The sequence below is a fragment of the Glandiceps talaboti genome, chromosome 23 (assembly GCF_964340395.1).
Source record: "Glandiceps talaboti chromosome 23, keGlaTala1.1, whole genome shotgun sequence".
Lineage (NCBI taxonomy): Eukaryota > Metazoa > Hemichordata > Enteropneusta > Spengelidae > Glandiceps > Glandiceps talaboti.
Genome location: NC_135571.1, coordinates 15,597,990 through 15,618,720, shown reverse-complemented (window position 1 = coordinate 15,618,720; position 20,731 = coordinate 15,597,990). Strand labels below are relative to the sequence as shown.

Genomic DNA, 20,731 nt, shown 5'->3' with positions numbered 1-20,731 from the left:
GTGTACCAAGTACTAGCTCTACTAACTGTCCTTTCTAAGTGTACCAAGTACTAGCTCTACTAAATGTCCTTTCTAAGTGTACCAAGTACTAGCTCTACTAAATGTCCTTTCTAAGTGTACCAAGTACTAGCTCTACTATTACTAAATGTCCTTTCTAAGTGTACCAAGTACTAGCTCTACTAAATGTCCTTTCTAAGTGTCTCAAGTACTAGCTCTACTAAATGACCTTTCTAAGTGTATCAAGTACTAGCTCTACTAAATGTCCTTTCTAAGTTTATGAAGTACTAGCTCTACTAAATGTCCTTTCTAAGTGTACCAAGTACTAGCTCTACTAACTGTCCTTTCTAAGTGTACCAAGTAATAGCTCTATTATTACTAAATGTCCTTTCTAAGTGTACCAAGTACTAGCTCTACTAAATGTCCTTTCTAAGTGTATCAAGTACTAGCTCTACTAAATGTCCTTTCTAAGTGTACCAAGTACTAGCTCTACTAAATGTCCTTTCTAAGTGTACCAAGTACTAGCTCTACTATTACTAAATGTCCTTTCTAAGTGTACCAAGAACTAGCTCTACTAAATGTCCTTTCTAAGTGTACCAAGTACTAGCTCTACTAACTGTCCTTTCTAAGTGTACCAAGTAATAGCTCTACTAATTGTCCTTTCTAAGTGTACCAAGTACTAGCTCTACTAAATGACTTTTCTAAGTGTATCAAGTACTAGCTCTACTAACTGTCCTTTCTAAGTGTACCCCAAGTAATAGCTCTACTATTACTAAATGTCCTTTCTAAGTGTACCAAGTACTAGCTCTACTAACTGTCCTTTCTAAGTGTACCCCAAGTAATAGCTCTACTATTACTAAATGTCCTTTCTAAGTGTATCAAGTACTAGCTCTACTAAATGTCCTTTCTAAGTGTACCAATTACTAGCTCTACTAAATATCCTTTCTAAGTGTACCAAGTACTAGCTCTACAAAATGACCTTTCTAAGTGTACCAAGTACTAGCTCTACTAAATGTCCTTTCTAAGTGTACCAAGTACTAGCTCTACTAAATGTCCTTTCTAAGTGTACCAAGTACTAGCTCTACTAAATGTCCTTTCTAAGTGTACCAATTACTAGCTCTACTAAATGTCCTTTCTAAGTGTACCAAGTACTAGCTCTACTAAATGTCCTTTCTAAGTGTACCAAGTACTAGCTCTACTATTACTAAATGTCCTTTCTAAGTGTACCAAGTACTAGCTCTACTATTACTAAATGTCCTTTCTAAGTGTACCAAGTACTAGCTCTACTAAATGTCATTTCTAAGTGTACCAAGTACTAGCTCTACTATTACTAAATGTCCTTTCTAAGTGTACCAAGTACTAGCTCTACTAAATGTCCTTTCTAAGTGTATCAAGTACTAGCTCTACTAAATGACCTTTCTAAGTGTATCAAGTACTAGCTCTACTAAATGTCCTTTCTAAGTGTATCAAGTACTAGCTCTACTAAATGTCCTTTCTAAGTGTACCAAGTACTAGCTCTACTAACTGTCCTTTCTAAGTGTACCAAGTAATAGCTCTACTATTACTAAATGTCCTTTCTAAGTGTACCAAGTACTAGCTCTACTAAATGTCCTTTCTAAGTGTACCAAGTACTAGCTCTACTAACTGTCCTTTCTAAGTGTACCAAGTAATAGCTCTACTAATTGTCCTTTCTAAGTGTACCAAGTACTAGCTCTACTAAATGTCCTTTCTAAGTGTACCAAGTACTAGCTCTACTAACTGTCCTTTCTAAGTGTACCCCAAGTAATAGCTCTACTATTACTAAATGTCCTTTCTAAGTGTACCAAGTACTAGCTCTACTAAATGTCCTTTATAAGTGTACCAATTACTAGCTCTACTAAATATCCTTTCTAAGTGTACCAAGTACTAGCTCTACTAAATGACCTTTCTAAGTGTACCAAGTACTAGCTCTACTAAATGTCCTTTCTAAGTGTACCAAGTACTAGCTCTACTAAATGTCCTTTCTAAGTGTACCAAGTACTAGCTCTACTAAATGTCCTTTCTAAGTGTACCAAGTAATAGCTCTACTATTACTAAATGTCCTTTCTAAGTGTACCAAGTACTAGCTCTACTAAATGTCCTTTCTAAGTGTACCAAGTACTAGCTCTACTAAATGTCCTTTCTAAGTGTACCAAGTAATAGCTCTACTAAATGTCCTTTCTAAGTGTACCAAGTAATAGCTCTACTAAATGTCCTTTCTAAGTGTACCAAGTAATAGCTCTACTAAATGTCCTTTCTAAGTGTACCAAGTAATAGCTCTACTAAATGTCCTTTCTAAGTGTACCAAGTACTAGCTCTACTAAATGTCCTTTCTAAGTGTACCAAGTAATAGCTCTACTAAATGTCCTTTCTAAGTGTACCAAGTAATAGCTCTACTAAATGTCCTTTCTAAGTGTACCAAGTACTAGCTCTACTAAATGTCCTTTCTAAGTGTACCAAGTAATAGCTCTACTAAATGTCCTTTCTAAGTGTACCAAGTAATAGCTCTACTAAATGTCCTTTCTAAGTGTACCAAGTAATAGCTCTACTAACTGTCCTTTCTAAGTGTACCAAGTACTAACTCTACTAAATGTCATTTCTAAGTGTACCAAGTACTAGCTCTACTAAATGTCCTTTCTAAGTGTACCAAGTACTAGCTCTACTAAATGTCCTTTCTAAGTGTATCAAGTACTAGCTCTACTAAATGACCTTTCTAAGTGTATCAAGTACTAGCTCTACTAAATGTCCTTTCTAAGTGTATCAAGTACTAGCTCTACTAAATGTCCTTTCTAAGTGTACCAAGTACTAGCTCTACTAACTGTCCTTTCTAAGTGTACCAAGTAATAGCTCTACTATTACTAAATGTCCTTTCTAAGTGTACCAAGTACTAGCTCTACTAAATATCCTTTCTAAGTGTACCAAGTAATAGCTCTACTATTACTAAATGTCCTTTCTAAGTGTACCAAGTACTAGCTCTACTAAATGTCCTTTCTAAGTGTACCAAGTACTAGCTCTACTAACTGTCCTTTCTAAGTGTACCAAGTAATAGCTCTACTAATTGTCCTTTCTAAGTGTACCAAGTACTAGCTCTACTAAATGACTTTTCTAAGTGTATCAAGTACTAGCTCTACTAACTGTCCTTTCTAAGTGTACCCCAAGTAATAGCTCTACTATTACTGAATGTCCTTTCTAAGTGTACCAAGTACTAGCTCTACTAAATGTCCTTTCTAAGTGTACCAATTACTAGCTCTACTAAATATCCTTTCTAAGTGTACCAAGTACTAGCTCTACTAAATGACCTTTCTAAGTGTACCAAGTACTAGCTCTACTAAATGTCCTTTCTAAGTGTACCAAGTACTAGCTCTACTAAATGTCCTTTCTAAGTGTACCAAGTAATAGCTCTACTAAATGTCCTTTCTAAGTGTACCAAGTAATAGCTCTACTATTACTAAATGTCCTTTCTAAGTGTACCAAGTACTAGCTCTACTAAATGTCCTTTCTAAGTGTACCAAGTACTAGCTCTACTAAATGTCCTTTCTAAGTGTACCAAGTACTAGCTCTACTAAATGTCCTTTCTAAGTGTACCAAGTACTAGCTCTACTAAATGTCCTTTCTAAGTGTACCAAGTACTAACTCTACTATTACTAAATGTCCTTTCTAAGTGTACCAAGTACTAGCTCTACTAACTGTCCTTTCTAAGTGTACCAAGTACTAGCTCTACTAAATGTCCTTTCTAAGTGTACCAAGTACTAGCTCTACTAAATGTCCTTTCTAAGTGTACCAAGTACTAGCTCTACTAAATGTCCTTTCTAAGTGTACCAAGTAATAGCTCTACTATTACTAAATGTCCTTTCTAAGTGTACCAAGTACTAGCTCTACTAAATGTCCTTTCTAAGTGTACCAAGTACTAGCTCTACTAACTGTCCTTTCTAAGTGTACCAAGTAATAGCTCTACTAAATGTCCTTTCTAAGTGTACCAAGTACTAGCTCTACTAAATGACCTTTCTAAGTGTATCAAGTACTAGCTCTACTAACTGTCCTTTCTAAGTGTACCCCAAGTAATAGCTCTACTATTACTGAATGTCCTTTCTAAGTGTACGAAGTACTAGCTCTACTAACTGTCCTTTCTAAGTGTACCAATTACTAGCTCTACTAAATATCCTTTCTAAGTGTACCAAGTACTAGCTCTACTAAATGACCTTTCTAAGTGTACCAAGTACTAGCTCTACTAAATGTCCTTTCTAAGTGTACCAAGTACTAGCTCTACTAAATGTCCTTTCTAAGTGTACCAAGTACTAGCTCTACTAAATGTCCTTTCTAAGTGTACCAAGTAATAGCTCTACTAAATGTCCTTTCTAAGTGTACCAAGTAATAGCTCTACTAAATGTCCTTTCTAAGTGTACCAAGTAATAGCTCTACTAAATGTCCTTTCTAAGTGTACCAAGTAATAGCTCTACTAAATGTCCTTTCTAAGTGTACCAAGTAATAGCTCTACTAAATGTCCTTTCTAAGTGTACCAAGTACTAGCTCTACTAAATGTCCTTTCTAAGTGTACCAAGTAATAGCTCTACTAAATGTCCTTTCTAAGTGTACCAAGTAATAGCTCTACTAAATGTCCTTTCTAAGTGTACCAAGTAATAGCTCTACTAACTGTCCTTTCTAAGTGTACCAAGTACTAACTCTACTAAATGTCATTTCTAAGTGTACCAAGTACTAGCTCTACTAAATGTCCTTTCTAAGTGTACCAAGTACTAGCTCTACTAAATGTCCTTTCTAAGTGTATCAAGTACTAGCTCTACTAAATGTCCTTTCTAAGTGTACCATGTACTAGCTCTACTAAATGTCCTTTCTAAGTGTATCAAGTACTAGCTCTACTAAATGTCCTTTCTAAGTGTACCAAGTACTAGCTCTACTAACTGTCCTTTCTAAGTGTACCAAGTAATAGCTCTACTATTACTAAATGTCCTTTCTAAGTGTACCAAGTAATAGCTCTACTAAATATCCTTTCTAAGTGTACCAAGTAATAGCTCTACTATTACTAAATGTACTTTCTAAGTGTACCAAGTACTAGCTCTACTAAATGTCCTTTCTAAGTGTACCAAGTACTAGCTCTACTAACTGTCCTTTCTAAGTGTACCAAGCAATAGCTCTACTAATTGTCCTTTCTAAGTGTACCAAGTACTAGCTCTACTAACTGTCCTTTCTAAGTGTACCCCAAGTAATAGCTCTACTATTACTGAATGTCCTTTCTATGTGTACCAAGTACTAGTTCTACTAAATGTCCTTTCTAAGTGTACCAATTAATAGCTCTACTAAATATCCTTTCTAAGTGTACCAAGTACTAGCTCTACTAAATGACCTTTCTAAGTGTACCAAGTACTAGCTCTACTAAATGTCCTTTCTAAGTGTACCAAGTACTAGCTCTACTAAATGTCCTTTCTAAGTGTACCAAGTACTAGCTCTACTAAATGTCCTTTCTAAGTGTACCAAGTACTAGCTCTACTATTACTAAATGTCCTTTCTAAGTGTACCAAGTACTAGCTCTACTAAATGTCCTTTCTAAGTGTACCAAGTACTAGCTCTACTAAATGTCCTTTCTAAGTGTACCAAGTAATAGCTCTACTAAATGTCCTTTCTAAGTGTACCAAGTAATAGCTCTACTAAATGTCCTTTCTAAGTGTACCAAGTACTAGCTCTACTAAATGTCCTTTCTAAGTGTACCAAGTAATAGCTCTACTAAATGTCCTTTCTAAGTGTACCAAGCAATAGCTCTACTAATTGTCCTTTCTAAGTGTACCAAGTACTAGCTCTACTAAATGACTTTTCTAAGTGTATCAAGTACTAGCTCTACTAACTGTCCTTTCTAAGTGTACCCCAAGTAATAGCTCTACTATTACTGAATGTCCTTTCTAAGTGTACCAAGTACTAGCTCTACTAAATGTCCTTTCTAAGTGTACCAATTAATAGCTCTACTAAATATCCTTTCTAAGTGTACCAAGTACTAGCTCTACTAAATGACCTTTCTAAGTGTACCAAGTACTAGCTCTACTAAATGTCCTTTCTAAGTGTACCAAGTACTAGCTCTACTAAATGTCCTTTCTAAGTGTACCAAGTACTAGCTCTACTAAATGTCCTTTCTAAGTGTACCAAGTACTAGCTCTACTATTACTAAATGTCCTTTCTAAGTGTACCAAGTACTAGCTCTACTAAATGTCCTTTCTAAGTGTACCAAGTACTAGCTCTACTAAATGTCCTTTCTAAGTGTACCAAGTACTAGCTCTACTAACTGTCCTTTCTAAGTGTACCAAGTAATAGCTCTACTAAATGTCCTTTCTAAGTGTACCAAGTACTAGCTCTACTAAATGTCCTTTCTAAGTGTACCAAGTAATAGCTCTACTAAATGTCCTTTCTAAGTGTACCAAGTACTAGCTCTACTAAATGTCCTTTCTAAGTGTACCAAGTACTAACTCTACTATTACTAAATGTCCTTTCTAAGTGTACCAAGTACTAGCTCTACTAACTGTCCTTTCTAAGTGTACCAAGTACTAGCTCTACTAAATGTCCTTTCTAAGTGTACCAAGTACTAGCTCTACTAAATGTCCTTTCTAAGTGTACCAAGTACTAGCTCTACTAAATGTCCTTTCTAAGTGTACCAAGTAATAGCTCTACTATTACTAAATGTACTTTCTAAGTGTACCAAGTACTAGCTCTACTAAATGTCCTTTCTAAGTGTACCAAGTACTAGCTCTACTAACTGTCCTTTCTAAGTGTACCAAGTAATAGCTCTACTAAATGTCCTTTCTAAGTGTACCAAGTACTAGCTCTACTAAATGACCTTTCTAAGTGTATCAAGTACTAGCTCTACTAACTGTCCTTTCTAAGTGTACCCCAAGTAATAGCTCTACTATTACTAAATGTCCTTTCTAAGTGTACCAAGTACTAGCTCTACTAAATGTCCTTTCTAAGTGTACCAATTACTAGCTCTACTAAATATCCTTTCTAAGTGTACCAAGTACTAGCTCTACTAAATGACCTTTCTAAGTGTACCAAGTACTAGCTCTACTAAATGTCCTTTCTAAGTGTACCAAGTACTAGCTCTACTAAATGTGCTTTCTAAGTGTACCAAGTAATAGCTCTACTATTACTAAATGTCCTTTCTAAGTGTACCAAGTACTAGCTCTACTAAATGTCCTTTCTAAGTGTACCAAGTACTAGCTCTACTAAATGTCCTTTCTAAGTGTACCAAGTAATAGCTCTACTAAATGTCCTTTCTAAGTGTACCAAGTAATAGCTCTACTAAATGTCCTTTCTAAGTGTACCAAGTACTAGCTCTACTAAATGTCCTTTCTAAGTGTACCAAGTAATAGCTCTACTAAATGTCCTTTCTAAGTGTACCAAGTACTAGCTCTACTAAATGTCCTTTCTAAGTGTACCAAGTACTAGCTCTACTAAATGTCCTTTCTAAGTGTACCAAGTACTAGCTCTACTAAATGTCCTTTCTAAGTGTACCAAGTACTAGCTCTACTAAATGTCCTTTCTAATTGTACCAAGTACTAGCTCTACTAAATGTCCTTTCTAAGTGTACCAAGTAATAGCTCTACTAAATGTCCTTTCTAAGTGTACCAAGTAATAGCTCTACTAACTGTCCTTTCTAAGTGTACCAAGTACTAACTCTACTAACTGTCATTTCTAAGTGTACCAAGTACTAGCTCTACTAACTGTCCTTTCTAAGTGTACCAAGTACTAGCTCTACTAAATGTCCTTTCTAAGTGTACCAAGTACTAGCTCTACTAAATGTCCTTTCTAAGTGTACCAAGTACTAGCTCTACTAAATGTCCTTTCTAAGTGTACCAAGTAATAGCTCTACTAAATGTCCTTTCTAAGTGTACCAAGTACTAGCTCTACTAAATGTCCTTTCTAAGTGTACCAAGTACTAACTCTACTATTACTAAATATCCTTTCTAAGTGTACCAAGTAATAGCTCTACTATTACTAAATGACCTTTCTAAGTGTACCAAGTAATAGCTCTACTAAATGTCCTTTCTAAGTGTACCAAGTACTAGCTCTACTAACTGTCCTTTCTAAGTGTACCAAGTAATAGCTCTACTAAATGTCCTTTCTAAGTGTACCAAGTAATAGCTCTACTAAATGTCCTTTCTAAGTGTACCAAGTAATAGCTCTACTAAATGTCCTTTCTAAGTGTACCAAGTAATAGCTCTACTAACTGTCCTTTCTAAGTGTACCAAGTAATAGCTCTACTAAATGTCCTTTCTAAGTGTACCAAGTACTAGCTCTACTAACTGTCCTTTCTAAGTGTACCAAGTAATAGCTCTACTAAATGTCCTTTCTAAGTGTACCAAGTAATAGCTCTACTAAATGACCTTTCTAAGTGTACCAAGTAATAGCTCTACTAAATGTCCTTTCTAAGTGTACCAAGTACTAGCTCTACTAACTGTCCTTTCTAAGTGTACCAAGTACTAACTCTACTATTACTAAATGTCCTTTCTAAGTGTACCAAGTACTAGCTCTACTAAATGTCCTTTCTAAGTGTACCAAGTACTAACTCTACTATTACTAAATGTCCTTTCTAAGTGTACCAAGTACTAGCTCTACTAAATGACCTTTCTTAGTGTACCAAGTACTAACTCTACTATTACTAAATGTCCTTTCTAAGTGTACCAAGTACTAGCTCTACTAAATGTCCTTTTTAAGTGTACCAAGTAATAGCTCTACTATTACTTAAATGTCCTTTCTAAGTGTACCAAGTACTAGCTCTACTAAATGTCATTTCTAAGTGTACCAAGTACTAGCTCTACTAACTGTCCTTTCTAAGTGTACCAAGTACTAGCTCTACTAAATGTCCTTTCTAAGTGTACCAAGTACTAACTCTACTAAATGTCCTTTCTAAGTGTACCAAGTACTAGCTCTACTAACTGTCCTTTCTAAGTGTACCAAGTACTAGCTCTACTAAATGTCCTTTCTAAGTGTACCAAGTACTAGCTCTACTAAATGTCCTTTCTAAGTGTACCAAGTACTAGCTCTACTAAATGTCCTTTATAAGTGTACCAAGTACTAGCTCTACTAAATGTCCTTTCTAAGTGTACCAAGTACTAGCTCTACTAAATGTCCTTTCTAAGTGTACCAAGTACTAGCTCTACTAAATGTCCTTTCTAAGTGTACCAAGTACTAGCTCTACTAAATGTCCTTTCTAAGTGTACCAAGTACTAACTCTACTATTACTAAATATCCTTTCTAAGTGTACCAAGTAATAGCTCTACTATTACTAAATGACCTTTCTAAGTGTACCAAGTAATAGCTCTACTAAATGTCCTTTCTAAGTGTACCAAGTACTAACTCTACTATTACTAAATGTCCTTTCTAAGTGTACCAAGTACTAGCTCTACTAAATGTACTTTCTAAGTGTACCAAGTACTAACTCTACTATTACTAAATGTCCTTTCTAAGTGTACCAAGTACTAGCTCTACTAAATGTCCTTTCTAAGTGTACCAAGTACTAACTCTACTATTACTAAATGTCCTTTCTAAGTGTACCAAGTACTAGCTCTACTAAATGACCTTTCTTAGTGTACCAAGTACTAACTCTACTATTACTAAATGTCCTTTCTAAGTGTACCAAGTACTAGCTCTACTAAATGTCCTTTCTACGTCTACCAAGTAATAGCTCTACTAACTGTCCTTTCTAAGTGTACCAAGTACTAACTCTACTAAATGTCCTTTCTAAGTGTACCAAGTAATAGCTCTACTAAATGTCCTTTTTAAGTGTACCAAGTAATAGCTCTACTATTACTAAATGTCCTTTCTAAGTGTACCAAGTACTAGCTCTACTAAATGTCCTTTCTAAGTGTACCAAGTAATAGCTCTACTAACTGTCCTTTCTAAGTGTACCAAGTACTAACTCTACTAAATGTCCTTTCTAAGTGTACCAAGTAATAGCTCTACTAAATGTCCTTTCTAAGTGTACCAAGTAATAGCTCTACTATTACTAAATGACCTTTCTAAGTGTACCAAGTAATAGCTCTACTAAATGTCCTTTCTAAGTGTACCAAGTAATAGCTCTACTAAATGTCATTTCTTAGTGTACCAATTAGTACTAGCTCTACTAAATGTCCTTTCTAAGTGTACCAAGTACTAGCTCTACTAAATGTCCTTTCTAAGTGTACCAAGTACTAGCTCTACTAACTGTCCTTTCTAAGTGTACCAAGTACTAGCTCTACTAAATGTCCTTTCTAAGTGTACCAAGTACTAGCTCTACTAAATGTCCTTTCTAAGTGTACCAAGTAATAGCTCTACTAAATGTCCTTTCTAAGTGTACCAAGTAATAGCTCTACTATTACTAAATGTCCTTTCTAAGTGTACCAAGTAATAGCTCTACTAAATGTCCTTTCTAAGCATACTAACTAATTGTTTTTAATGATAATAAATTTTCTTGGCCTCTGCAGTTCATAATATAAAATTTCTCATGTCTATGTAAGTTAAAAAATTTCTGAGAAGCGAATTCTAAATTTGTGCTGACATCTGAGCCTCATTAGGGTTATGGGATATGTTTCATACTTTATTGACAAGACTCTTCAACCTGTCCACCTTTTTGTGTCTGTTTAGAAATAGTGATGAATTTGAATTTTAATTCAACTGTTTATATTAACAGAGGATGAAGATGGCAAGATCAAGAAGACTTTGAATGTTTCTGGCACTGTGCCCATTGACTATCAAGGTATGTCAAAGGTGAAAGGTCATTCAAGAGACAGGTTATCTTATAATATATAGATTGGTAATAACAAAGTCCATGTGTCCTATTATCAGTGTTTATGTAGTTATCTTAGTGATTCATTTGCATAAATGACCATATTTGGTAATTAGTCAATTAATTATGCGAGCTAGAAATTTCATATTGTTTGGTCTAGTTAATTTGCCAATTAAGGGTTGTAGCATGTATGATGGCAGTAACTCAAAATTGTACATTCCAACAATGTGTTAAGGAACAACAATCTAAAGCCTGACCTTAGTGAATGCATTCATTTTGCATTTGTTTTTTTCTGTACTTTTGTATGAGGGGGAGGGGGCGGGGGCGGGGGATAGGAAAGAAACTATTCATTGATAGATTAGAATTACTCTAGGGTACATTATACATACATGTACATGTATTCTCAGCCTAGAAAATGAATTCTGAATAAAAGTGAAAGTAAATATACTATGTTTGCACTATAAAGAATTGTAGTAGATGTTATAGATGTTGAGATATTTTTCTAAAATAGAAGTGTTATTTGGATAATAGAAAAATAAACGAGTGAATATTGACTCATATTTTTATTCTAATCTATAATAGACATCTTAGGGACAATCGCACAATATCACACAAGCTCAATAAGTCAACTTTGTTGGGGGGGAGGGGGAGGGTATCTGACATCAATACAACTGCTTAATGTAATTTTCGCACTTCTAACCAAATTTCGACGGAAAACTCACCCGTTTAATGAAAACAGCTTTTGTATTTACTACTGAGATGTTAATAAAAATTTAATTTTAATGTGAGACACAGTGCTGGGTTTTTAATGTGAGACACAGTGCTGGGTTTTTAATGTGAGACACAGTGCTGGGTTTTTAATGTGAGACACAGTGCTGGGTTTTTAATGTGAGACACAGTGCTGGGTTTCTGGTAGTATGTTGACTTTAATAATGTGTTTACAATCATGTTTTCAAATTGCACCAATCATAGTGGAGGACTGCTACATTTTGTATTATGGTTTACATAGTATATAAACATGTTGATGTCACACTTGTGAACATTCATTTAGAGGGAGGGGAGAGGAAAACCATGAAATATGACACTTATTCTACAAAAAAGTGATATCATCATCTCCATTAGTTTTGTCAAATTTCCAAACAGGTTTTGAAATCTACCTGCACTGGTACAAAATTACGGTGCATTGGAACTGCATAATAACAAACATTTTACACATTTGCTTAGCTTTTTGCGGTGTATTGAGTTACAAACACAGACTTGGTATATGTTGTTTCACATTGATTTTTTAAGAAGGAAGCCATGATAAAATTGTTATATGAATTGAAAATCCAAAATAAATACCTACCCGTCACTGTTTTCTTATGTTTACTGTTTCAAGTCCCCCTGTCACTGTTTTCTTATGTTTACTGTTTCAAGTCCCCCTGTCACTGTTTTCTTATGTTTACTGATTCAAGTCCCCCTGTCACTTTCCCTGCAGGTGCTAGTTATAATATCCCTGTGTGTGTGTGGATCCTCAAAGATTACCCACAACGTGCCCCAGTCTGTTTTCTGAGGCCCACCAGGGGTATGGCTATTAAGGCTTGTTCTTATGTTGATCCATCAGGCAAAATTCAACTCCAGTATCTCCAGAACTGGAAACATGTAAGTTGACCATGGACTCCAAGAATGTGATATTAGATCATTAAAAACAAGGGAAAGAGAACTATTTGAATGAGTTGAATAAGCTGCCAAGTTATTTTGAAGGTGCTAGAAAAGAATAATTTTCAGCATACACTAAATATTTATCTTTACTTATGAGTGAAATTCTGCCATCTAGTGGCCAAAACGATAAAATCTCTTGTTTAGAATTAAGGTAACAATCATGTTGCCAGCATATAAAGTCTGACATCAAACTGTTTTGTCAAAACTTGCAATTTGTAGATTATCAATGAAGTGGTAATATACCTCTAAGCATTTCCTCCAGCATAAGTTAGTAGCCCTGATGGACACTGCACGGAGGGGGCTTATACGTTGGGTTCCTTCCATTCATACATCCGTCTGTGAATGTATGCGTGCGTGCATGTGTGTGTGTAATGTAATTTTCTGTGAAATGAATAAGAAGCTTGTTACTTATTCCATGGAGAATAAAACCTGTATTAGTTAACATGCCTTTATTAACCACTGTGTAAAAGGTCCATAGTCAATCATGTTCAACCAGTAGCAAACTATCAATTCCCAGAATTTTCTCGTAGGAAAAATATCCAGATTTGCTTTTAGTTGTGTTAGTCATCTATGTTTAAATTTGAATCAGTGCAATAAGTATAATGAATTGATTTGATTTGAATCAGTGCAATAAGTATAATTAATTAATTTGATTTGAATCAGTACAATAAGTATAATTAATTTGATTTGAATCAGTGCAATAAGTATAATGAATTGATTTGATTTGAATCAGTGCAATAAGTATAATTAATTAATTTGATTTGAATCAGTGCAATAAGTATAATGAATTGATTTGATTTGAATCAGTGCAATAAGTATAATTAATTAATTTGATTTGAATCAGTGCAATAAGTATAATTAATTAATTTGAATCAGTGCAATAAGTGTAATTAATTACTTTGATTTGAATCAGTGCAATAAGTATAATTAATTAATTTGATTTGAATCAGTACAATAAGTATAATTAATTAATTTGATTTGAATCAGTGCAATAAGTATAATTAATTAATTTGAATCGGTACAATAAGTGTAATTAATTACTTTGATTTGAATCAGTGCAATAAGTATAATGAATTAATTTGATTTGAATCAGTGCAATAAGTATAATGAATTAATTTGATTTGAATCAGTGCAATAAGTATAATTAATTAATTTGAATCAGTGCAATAAGTATAATGAATTAATTTGAATCAGTGCAATAAGTATAATTAATTAATTTGAATCGGTGCAATAAGTATAATGAATTAATTTGAATCAGTGCAATAAGTAAAATTAATTAATTTGAATCGGTGCAATAAGTGTAATGAATTACTTTGATTTGAATCGGTGCAATAAGTAAAATTAATTAATTTGAATCGGTGCAATAAGTATAATTAATTTGATTTGAATCAGTGCAATAAGTAAAATTAATTTGATTTGAATCAGTGCAATAAGTAAAATTAATTAATTTGAATCGGTGCAATAAGTGTAATGAATTACTTTGATTTGAATCAGTGCAATAAGCAAAATTAATTAATTTGAATCAGTGCAATAAGTATAATGAATTAATTTGAATCGGTGCAATAAGTATAATTAATTAATTTGATTTGAATCAGTGCAATAAGTATAATGAATTAATTTGATTTGAATCAGTACAATAAGTATAATTAATTAATTTGAATCAGTGCAATAAGTATAATTAATTAATTTGATTTGAATCAGTGCAATAAGTATAATTAATTAATTTGAATCAGTGCAATAAGTATAATGAATTAATTTGATTTGAATCAGTACAATAAGTATAATTAATTAATTTGAATCAGTACAATAAGTATAATTAATTAATTTGAATCAGTGCAATAAGTATAATGAATTAATTTGAATCAGTGCAATAAGTATAATGAATTAATTTGAATCAGTACAATAAGTATAATTAATTAATTTGAATCAGTACAATAAGTAAAATGAATTACTTTGAATCAGTGCAATAAGTATAATTAATTAATTTGAATCAGTACAATAAGTATAATTAATTAATTTGAATCAGTACAATAAGTATAATTAATTAATTTGAATCAGTACAATAAGTATAATTAATTAATTTGAATCAGTACAATAAGTATAATTAATTAATTTGAATCAGTACAATAAGTATAATTAATTAATTTGAATCAGTACAATAAGTATAATGAATTAATTTGATTTGAATCAGTGCAATAAGTATAATTAATTAATTTGATTTGAATCAGTGCAATAAGTGTAATGAATTGATTTGATTTGAATCAGTACAATAAGTATAATTAATTAATTTGATTTGAATCAGTGCAATAAGTATAATGAATTGATTTGATTTGAATCAGTACAATAAGTATAATTAATTAATTTGATTTGAATCAGTGCAATAAGTATAATTAATTAATTTGATTTGAATCAGTGCAATAAGTATAATTAATTAATTTGAATCAGTGCAATAAGTATAATTAATTAATTTGAATCAGTACAATAAGTATAATTAATTAATTTGATTTGAATCAGTGCAATAAGTATAATTAATTAATTTGATTTGAATCAGTGCAATAAGTGTAATGAATTGATTTGATTTGAATCAGTACAATAAGTATAATTAATTAATTTGATTTGAATCAGTGCAATAAGTATAATTAATTAATTTGATTTGAATCAGTGCAATAAGTATAATTAATTAATTTGAATCAGTGCAATAAGTATAATTAATTAATTTGAATCAGTACAATAAGTATAATTAATTAATTTGATTTGAATCAGTGCAATAAGTATAATTAATTAATTTAATTTGAATCAGTACAATAAGTATAATTAATTAATTTGATTTGAATCAGTGCAATAAGTGTAATGAATTACTTTGATTTGAATCAGTGCAATAAGCAAAATTAATTAATTTGAATCAGTGCAATAAGTATAATGAATTAATTTGAATCGGTGCAATAAGTATAATTAATTTGATTTGAATCAGTGCAATAAGTAAAATTAATTAATTTGAATCGGTGCAATAAGTAAAATTAATTACTTTGATTTGAATCAGTACAATAAGTATAATGAATTACTTTGATTTGAATCAGTGCAATAAGTGTAATTAATTAATTTGATTTGAATCAGTGCAATAAGTATAATTAATTAATTTGAATCAGTGCAATAAGTATAATTAATTGATTTGATTTGAATCAGTACAATAAGTATAATTAATTAATTTGATTTGAATCAGTGCAATAAGTAAAATTAATTAATTTGAATCAGTGCAATAAGTATAATTAATTTGATTTGAATCAGTGCAATAAGTATAATGAATTAATTTGAATCAGTGCAATAAGTATAATGAATTAATTTGAATCGGTGCAATAAGTATAATTAATTAATTTGAATCAGTACAATAAGTATAATTAATTAATTTGATTTGAATCAGTGCAATAAGTATAATTAATTTGATTTGAATCAGTGCAATAAGTATAATTAATTACTTTGAATCAGTGCAATAAGTATAATTTATTAATTTGAATCAGTGCAATAAGTATAATTAATTAATTTGAATCAGTGCAATAAGTGTAATTAATTAATTTGAATCAGTGCAATAAGTATAATTAATTAATTTGAATCAGTGCAATAAGTGTAATTAATTAATTTGAATCAGTGCAATAAGTGTAATTAATTAATTTGAATCAGTGCAATAAGTATAATTAATTAATTTGAATCAGTGCAATAAGTATAATTAATTTGAATCAGTACAATAAGTATAATTAATTAATTTGAATCAGTACAATAAGTATAATTAATTAATTTGAATCAGTGCAATAAGTATAATTAATTAATTAATTTGAATCAGTGCAATAAGTATAATTAATTATTTTGAATCAGTACAATAAGTATAATTAATTAATTTGAATCAGTACAATAAGTATAATGAATTAATTTGATTTGAATCAGTGCAATAAGTATAATTAATTAATTTGATTTGAATCAGTGCAATAAGTGTAATGAATTGATTTGATTTGAATCAGTACAATAAGTATAATTAATTAATTTGATTTGAATCAGTGCAATAAGTATAATGAATTGATTTGATTTGAATCAGTACAATAAGTATAATTAATTAATTTGATTTGAATCAGTGCAATAAGTATAATTAATTAATTTGATTTGAATCAGTGCAATAAGTATAATTAATTAATTTGAATCAGTGCAATAAGTATAATTAATTAATTTGAATCAGTACAATAAGTATAATTAATTAATTTGATTTGAATCAGTGCAATAAGTATAATTTATTAATTTGAATCAGTGCAATAAGTATAATTAATTAATTTGAATCAGTGCAATAAGTGTAATTAATTAATTTGAATCAGTGCAATAAGTATAATTAATTAATTTGATTTGAATCAGTACAATAAGTATAATTAATTAATTTGATTTGAATCAGTGCAATAAGTATAATTAATTAATTTGATTTGAATCAGTGCAATAAGTATAATTAATTAATTTGAATCAGTACAATAAGTATAATTAATTAATTTGAATCGGTGCAATAAGTGTAATGAATTACTTTGATTTGAATCAGTGCAATAAGTATAATTTATTAATTTGAATCAGTGCAATAAGTATAATTAATTAATTTTGATTTGAATCAATGCAATAAGTATAATTAATTAATTTGATTTGAATCAGTGCAATAAGTATAATTAATTAATTTGATTTGAATCAGTACAATAAGTATAATTAATTAATTTGATTTGAATCAGTACAATAAGTATAATTAATTAATTAATTTGAATCAGTGCAATAAGTATAATTAATTAATTTGAATCAGTACAATAAGTATAATTAATTAATTTGAATCGGTGCAATAAGTATAATGAATTGATTTGATTTGAATCAGTGCAATAAGTATAATTAATTAATTTGATTTGAATCAGTGCAATAAGTATAATGAATTGATTTGATTTGAATCAGTGCAATAAGTATAATTAATTAATTTGATTTGAATCAGTGCAATAAGTATAATTAATTAATTTGAATCAGTGCAATAAGTGTAATTAATTACTTTGATTTGAATCAGTGCAATAAGTATAATTAATTAATTTGATTTGAATCAGTACAATAAGTATAATTAATTAATTTGATTTGAATCAGTGCAATAAGTATAATTAATTAATTTGAATCGGTACAATAAGTGTAATTAATTACTTTGATTTGAATCAGTGCAATAAGTATAATGAATTAATTTGATTTGAATCAGTGCAATAAGTATAATGAATTAATTTGATTTGAATCAGTGCAATAAGTATAATTAATTAATTTGAATCAGTGCAATAAGTATAATGAATTAATTTGAATCAGTGCAATAAGTATAATTAATTAATTTGAATCGGTGCAATAAGTATAATGAATTAATTTGAATCAGTGCAATAAGTAAAATTAATTAATTTGAATCGGTGCAATAAGTGTAATGAATTACTTTGATTTGAATCGGTGCAATAAGTAAAATTAATTAATTTGAATCGGTGCAATAAGTATAATTAATTTGATTTGAATCAGTGCAATAAGTAAAATTAATTTGATTTGAATCAGTGCAATAAGTAAAATTAATTAATTTGAATCGGTGCAATAAGTGTAATGAATTACTTTGATTTGAATCAGTGCAATAAGCAAAATTAATTAATTTGAATCAGTGCAATAAGTATAATGAATTAATTTGAATCGGTGCAATAAGTATAATTAATTAATTTGATTTGAATCAGTGCAATAAGTATAATGAATTAATTTGATTTGAATCAGTACAATAAGTATAATTAATTAATTTGAATCAGTGCAATAAGTATAATTAATTAATTTGATTTGAATCAGTGCAATAAGTATAATTAATTAATTTGAATCAGTGCAATAAGTATAATGAATTAATTTGATTTGAATCAGTACAATAAGTATAATTAATTAATTTGAATCAGTACAATAAGTATAATTAATTAATTTGAATCAGTGCAATAAGTATAATGAATTAATTTGAATCAGTGCAATAAGTATAATGAATTAATTTGAATCAGTACAATAAGTATAATTAATTAATTTGAATCAGTACAATAAGTAAAATGAATTACTTTGAATCAGTGCAATAAGTATAATTAATTAATTTGAATCAGTACAATAAGTATAATTAATTAATTTGAATCAGTACAATAAGTATAATTAATTAATTTGAATCAGTACAATAAGTATAATTAATTAATTTGAATCAGTACAATAAGTATAATTAATTAATTTGAATCAGTACAATAAGTATAATTAATTAATTTGAATCAGTACAATAAGTATAATGAATTAATTTGATTTGAATCAGTGCAATAAGTATAATTAATTAATTTGATTTGAATCAGTGCAATAAGTGTAATGAATTGATTTGATTTGAATCAGTACAATAAGTATAATTAATTAATTTGATTTGAATCAGTGCAATAAGTATAATTAATTAATTTAATTTGAATCAGTACAATAAGTATAATTAATTAATTAATTTGAATCGGTGCAATAAGTGTAATGAATTACTTTGATTTGAATCAGTGCAATAAGCAAAATTAATTAATTTGAATCAGTGCAATAAGTATAATGAATTAATTTGAATCGGTGCAATAAGTATAATTAATTTGATTTGAATCAGTGCAATAAGTAAAATTAATTAATTTGAATCGGTGCAATAAGTAAAATTAATTACTTTGATTTGAATCAGTACAATAAGTATAATGAATTACTTTGATTTGAATCAGTGCAATAAGTGTAATTAATTAATTTGATTTGAATCAGTGCAATAAGTATAATTAATTAATTTGAATCAGTGCAATAAGTATAATTAATTGATTTGATTTGAATCAGTACAATAAGTATAATTAATTAATTTGATTTGAATCAGTGCAATAAGTAAAATTAATTAATTTGAATCAGTGCAATAAGTATAATTAATTTGATTTGAATCAGTGCAATAAGTATAATGAATTAATTTGAATCAGTGCAATAAGTATAATGAATTAATTTGAATCGGTGCAATAAGTATAATTAATTAATTTGAATCAGTACAATAAGTATAATTAATTAATTTGATTTGAATCAGTGCAATAAGTATAATTAATTTGATTTGAATCAGTGCAATAAGTATAATTAATTACTTTGAATCAGTGCAATAAGTATAATTTATTAATTTGAATCAGTGCAATAAGTATAATTAATTAATTTGAATCAGTGCAATAAGTGTAATTAATTAATTTGAATCAGTGCAATAAGTATAATTAATTAATTTGAATCAGTGCAATAAGTGTAATTAATTAATTTGAATCAGTGCAATAAGTGTAATTAATTAATTTGAATCAGTGCAATAAGTATAATTAATTAATTTGAATCAGTGCAATAAGTATAATTAATTTGAATCAGTACAATAAGTATAATTAATTAATTTGAATCAGTACAATAAGTATAATTAATTAATTTGAATCAGTGCAATAAGTATAATTAATTAATTAATTTGAATCAGTGCAATAAGTATAATTAATTATTTTGAATCAGTACAATAAGTATAATTAATTAATTTGAATCAGTACAATAAGTATAATGAATTAATTTGATTTGAATCAGTGCAATAAGTATAATTAATTAATTTGATTTGAATCAGTGCAATAAGTGTAATGAATTGATTTGATTTGAATCAGTACAATAAGTATAATTAATTAATTTGATTTGAATCAGTGCAATAAGTATAATGAATTGATTTGATTTGAATCAGTACAATAAGTATAATTAATTAATTTGATTTGAATCAGTGCAATAAGTATAATTAATTAATTTGATTTGAATCAGTGCAATAAGTATAATTAATTAATTTGAATCAGTGCAATAAGTATAATTAATTAATTTGAATCAGTACAATAAGTATAATTAATTAATTTGATTTGAATCAGTGCAATAAGTATAATTTATTAATTTGAATCAGTGCAATAAGTATAATTAATTAATTTGAATCAGTGCAATAAGTGTAATTAATTAATTTGAATCAGTGCAATAAGTATAATTAATTAATTTGATTTGAATCAGTACAATAAGTATAATTAATTAATTTGATTTGAATCAGTGCAATAAGTATAATTAATTAATTTGATTTGAATCAGTGCAATAAGTATAATTAATTAATTTGAATCAGTACAATAAGTATAATTAATTAATTTGAATCGGTGCAATAAGTGTAATGAATTACTTTGATTTGAA

The 20,731-nt window shown here is 29.6% G+C and overlaps 1 protein-coding gene across 2 annotated transcripts in view; it reads left to right on the top strand.

Annotated features, from left to right (window-relative positions):
* Positions 1-20,731, top strand: part of LOC144452815 (uncharacterized) — a 123,987-nt gene that overhangs the window by 94,935 nt on the left and 8,321 nt on the right. For both annotated transcript variants that reach the window (XM_078143977.1, XM_078143976.1), the window contains exons 9-10: positions 10,682-10,747; positions 12,255-12,418. In XM_078143977.1, coding sequence (XP_078000103.1) covers positions 10,682-10,747; positions 12,255-12,418 — 230 coding nt within the window. The remainder of the gene's footprint in view (positions 1-10,681; positions 10,748-12,254; positions 12,419-20,731) is intronic.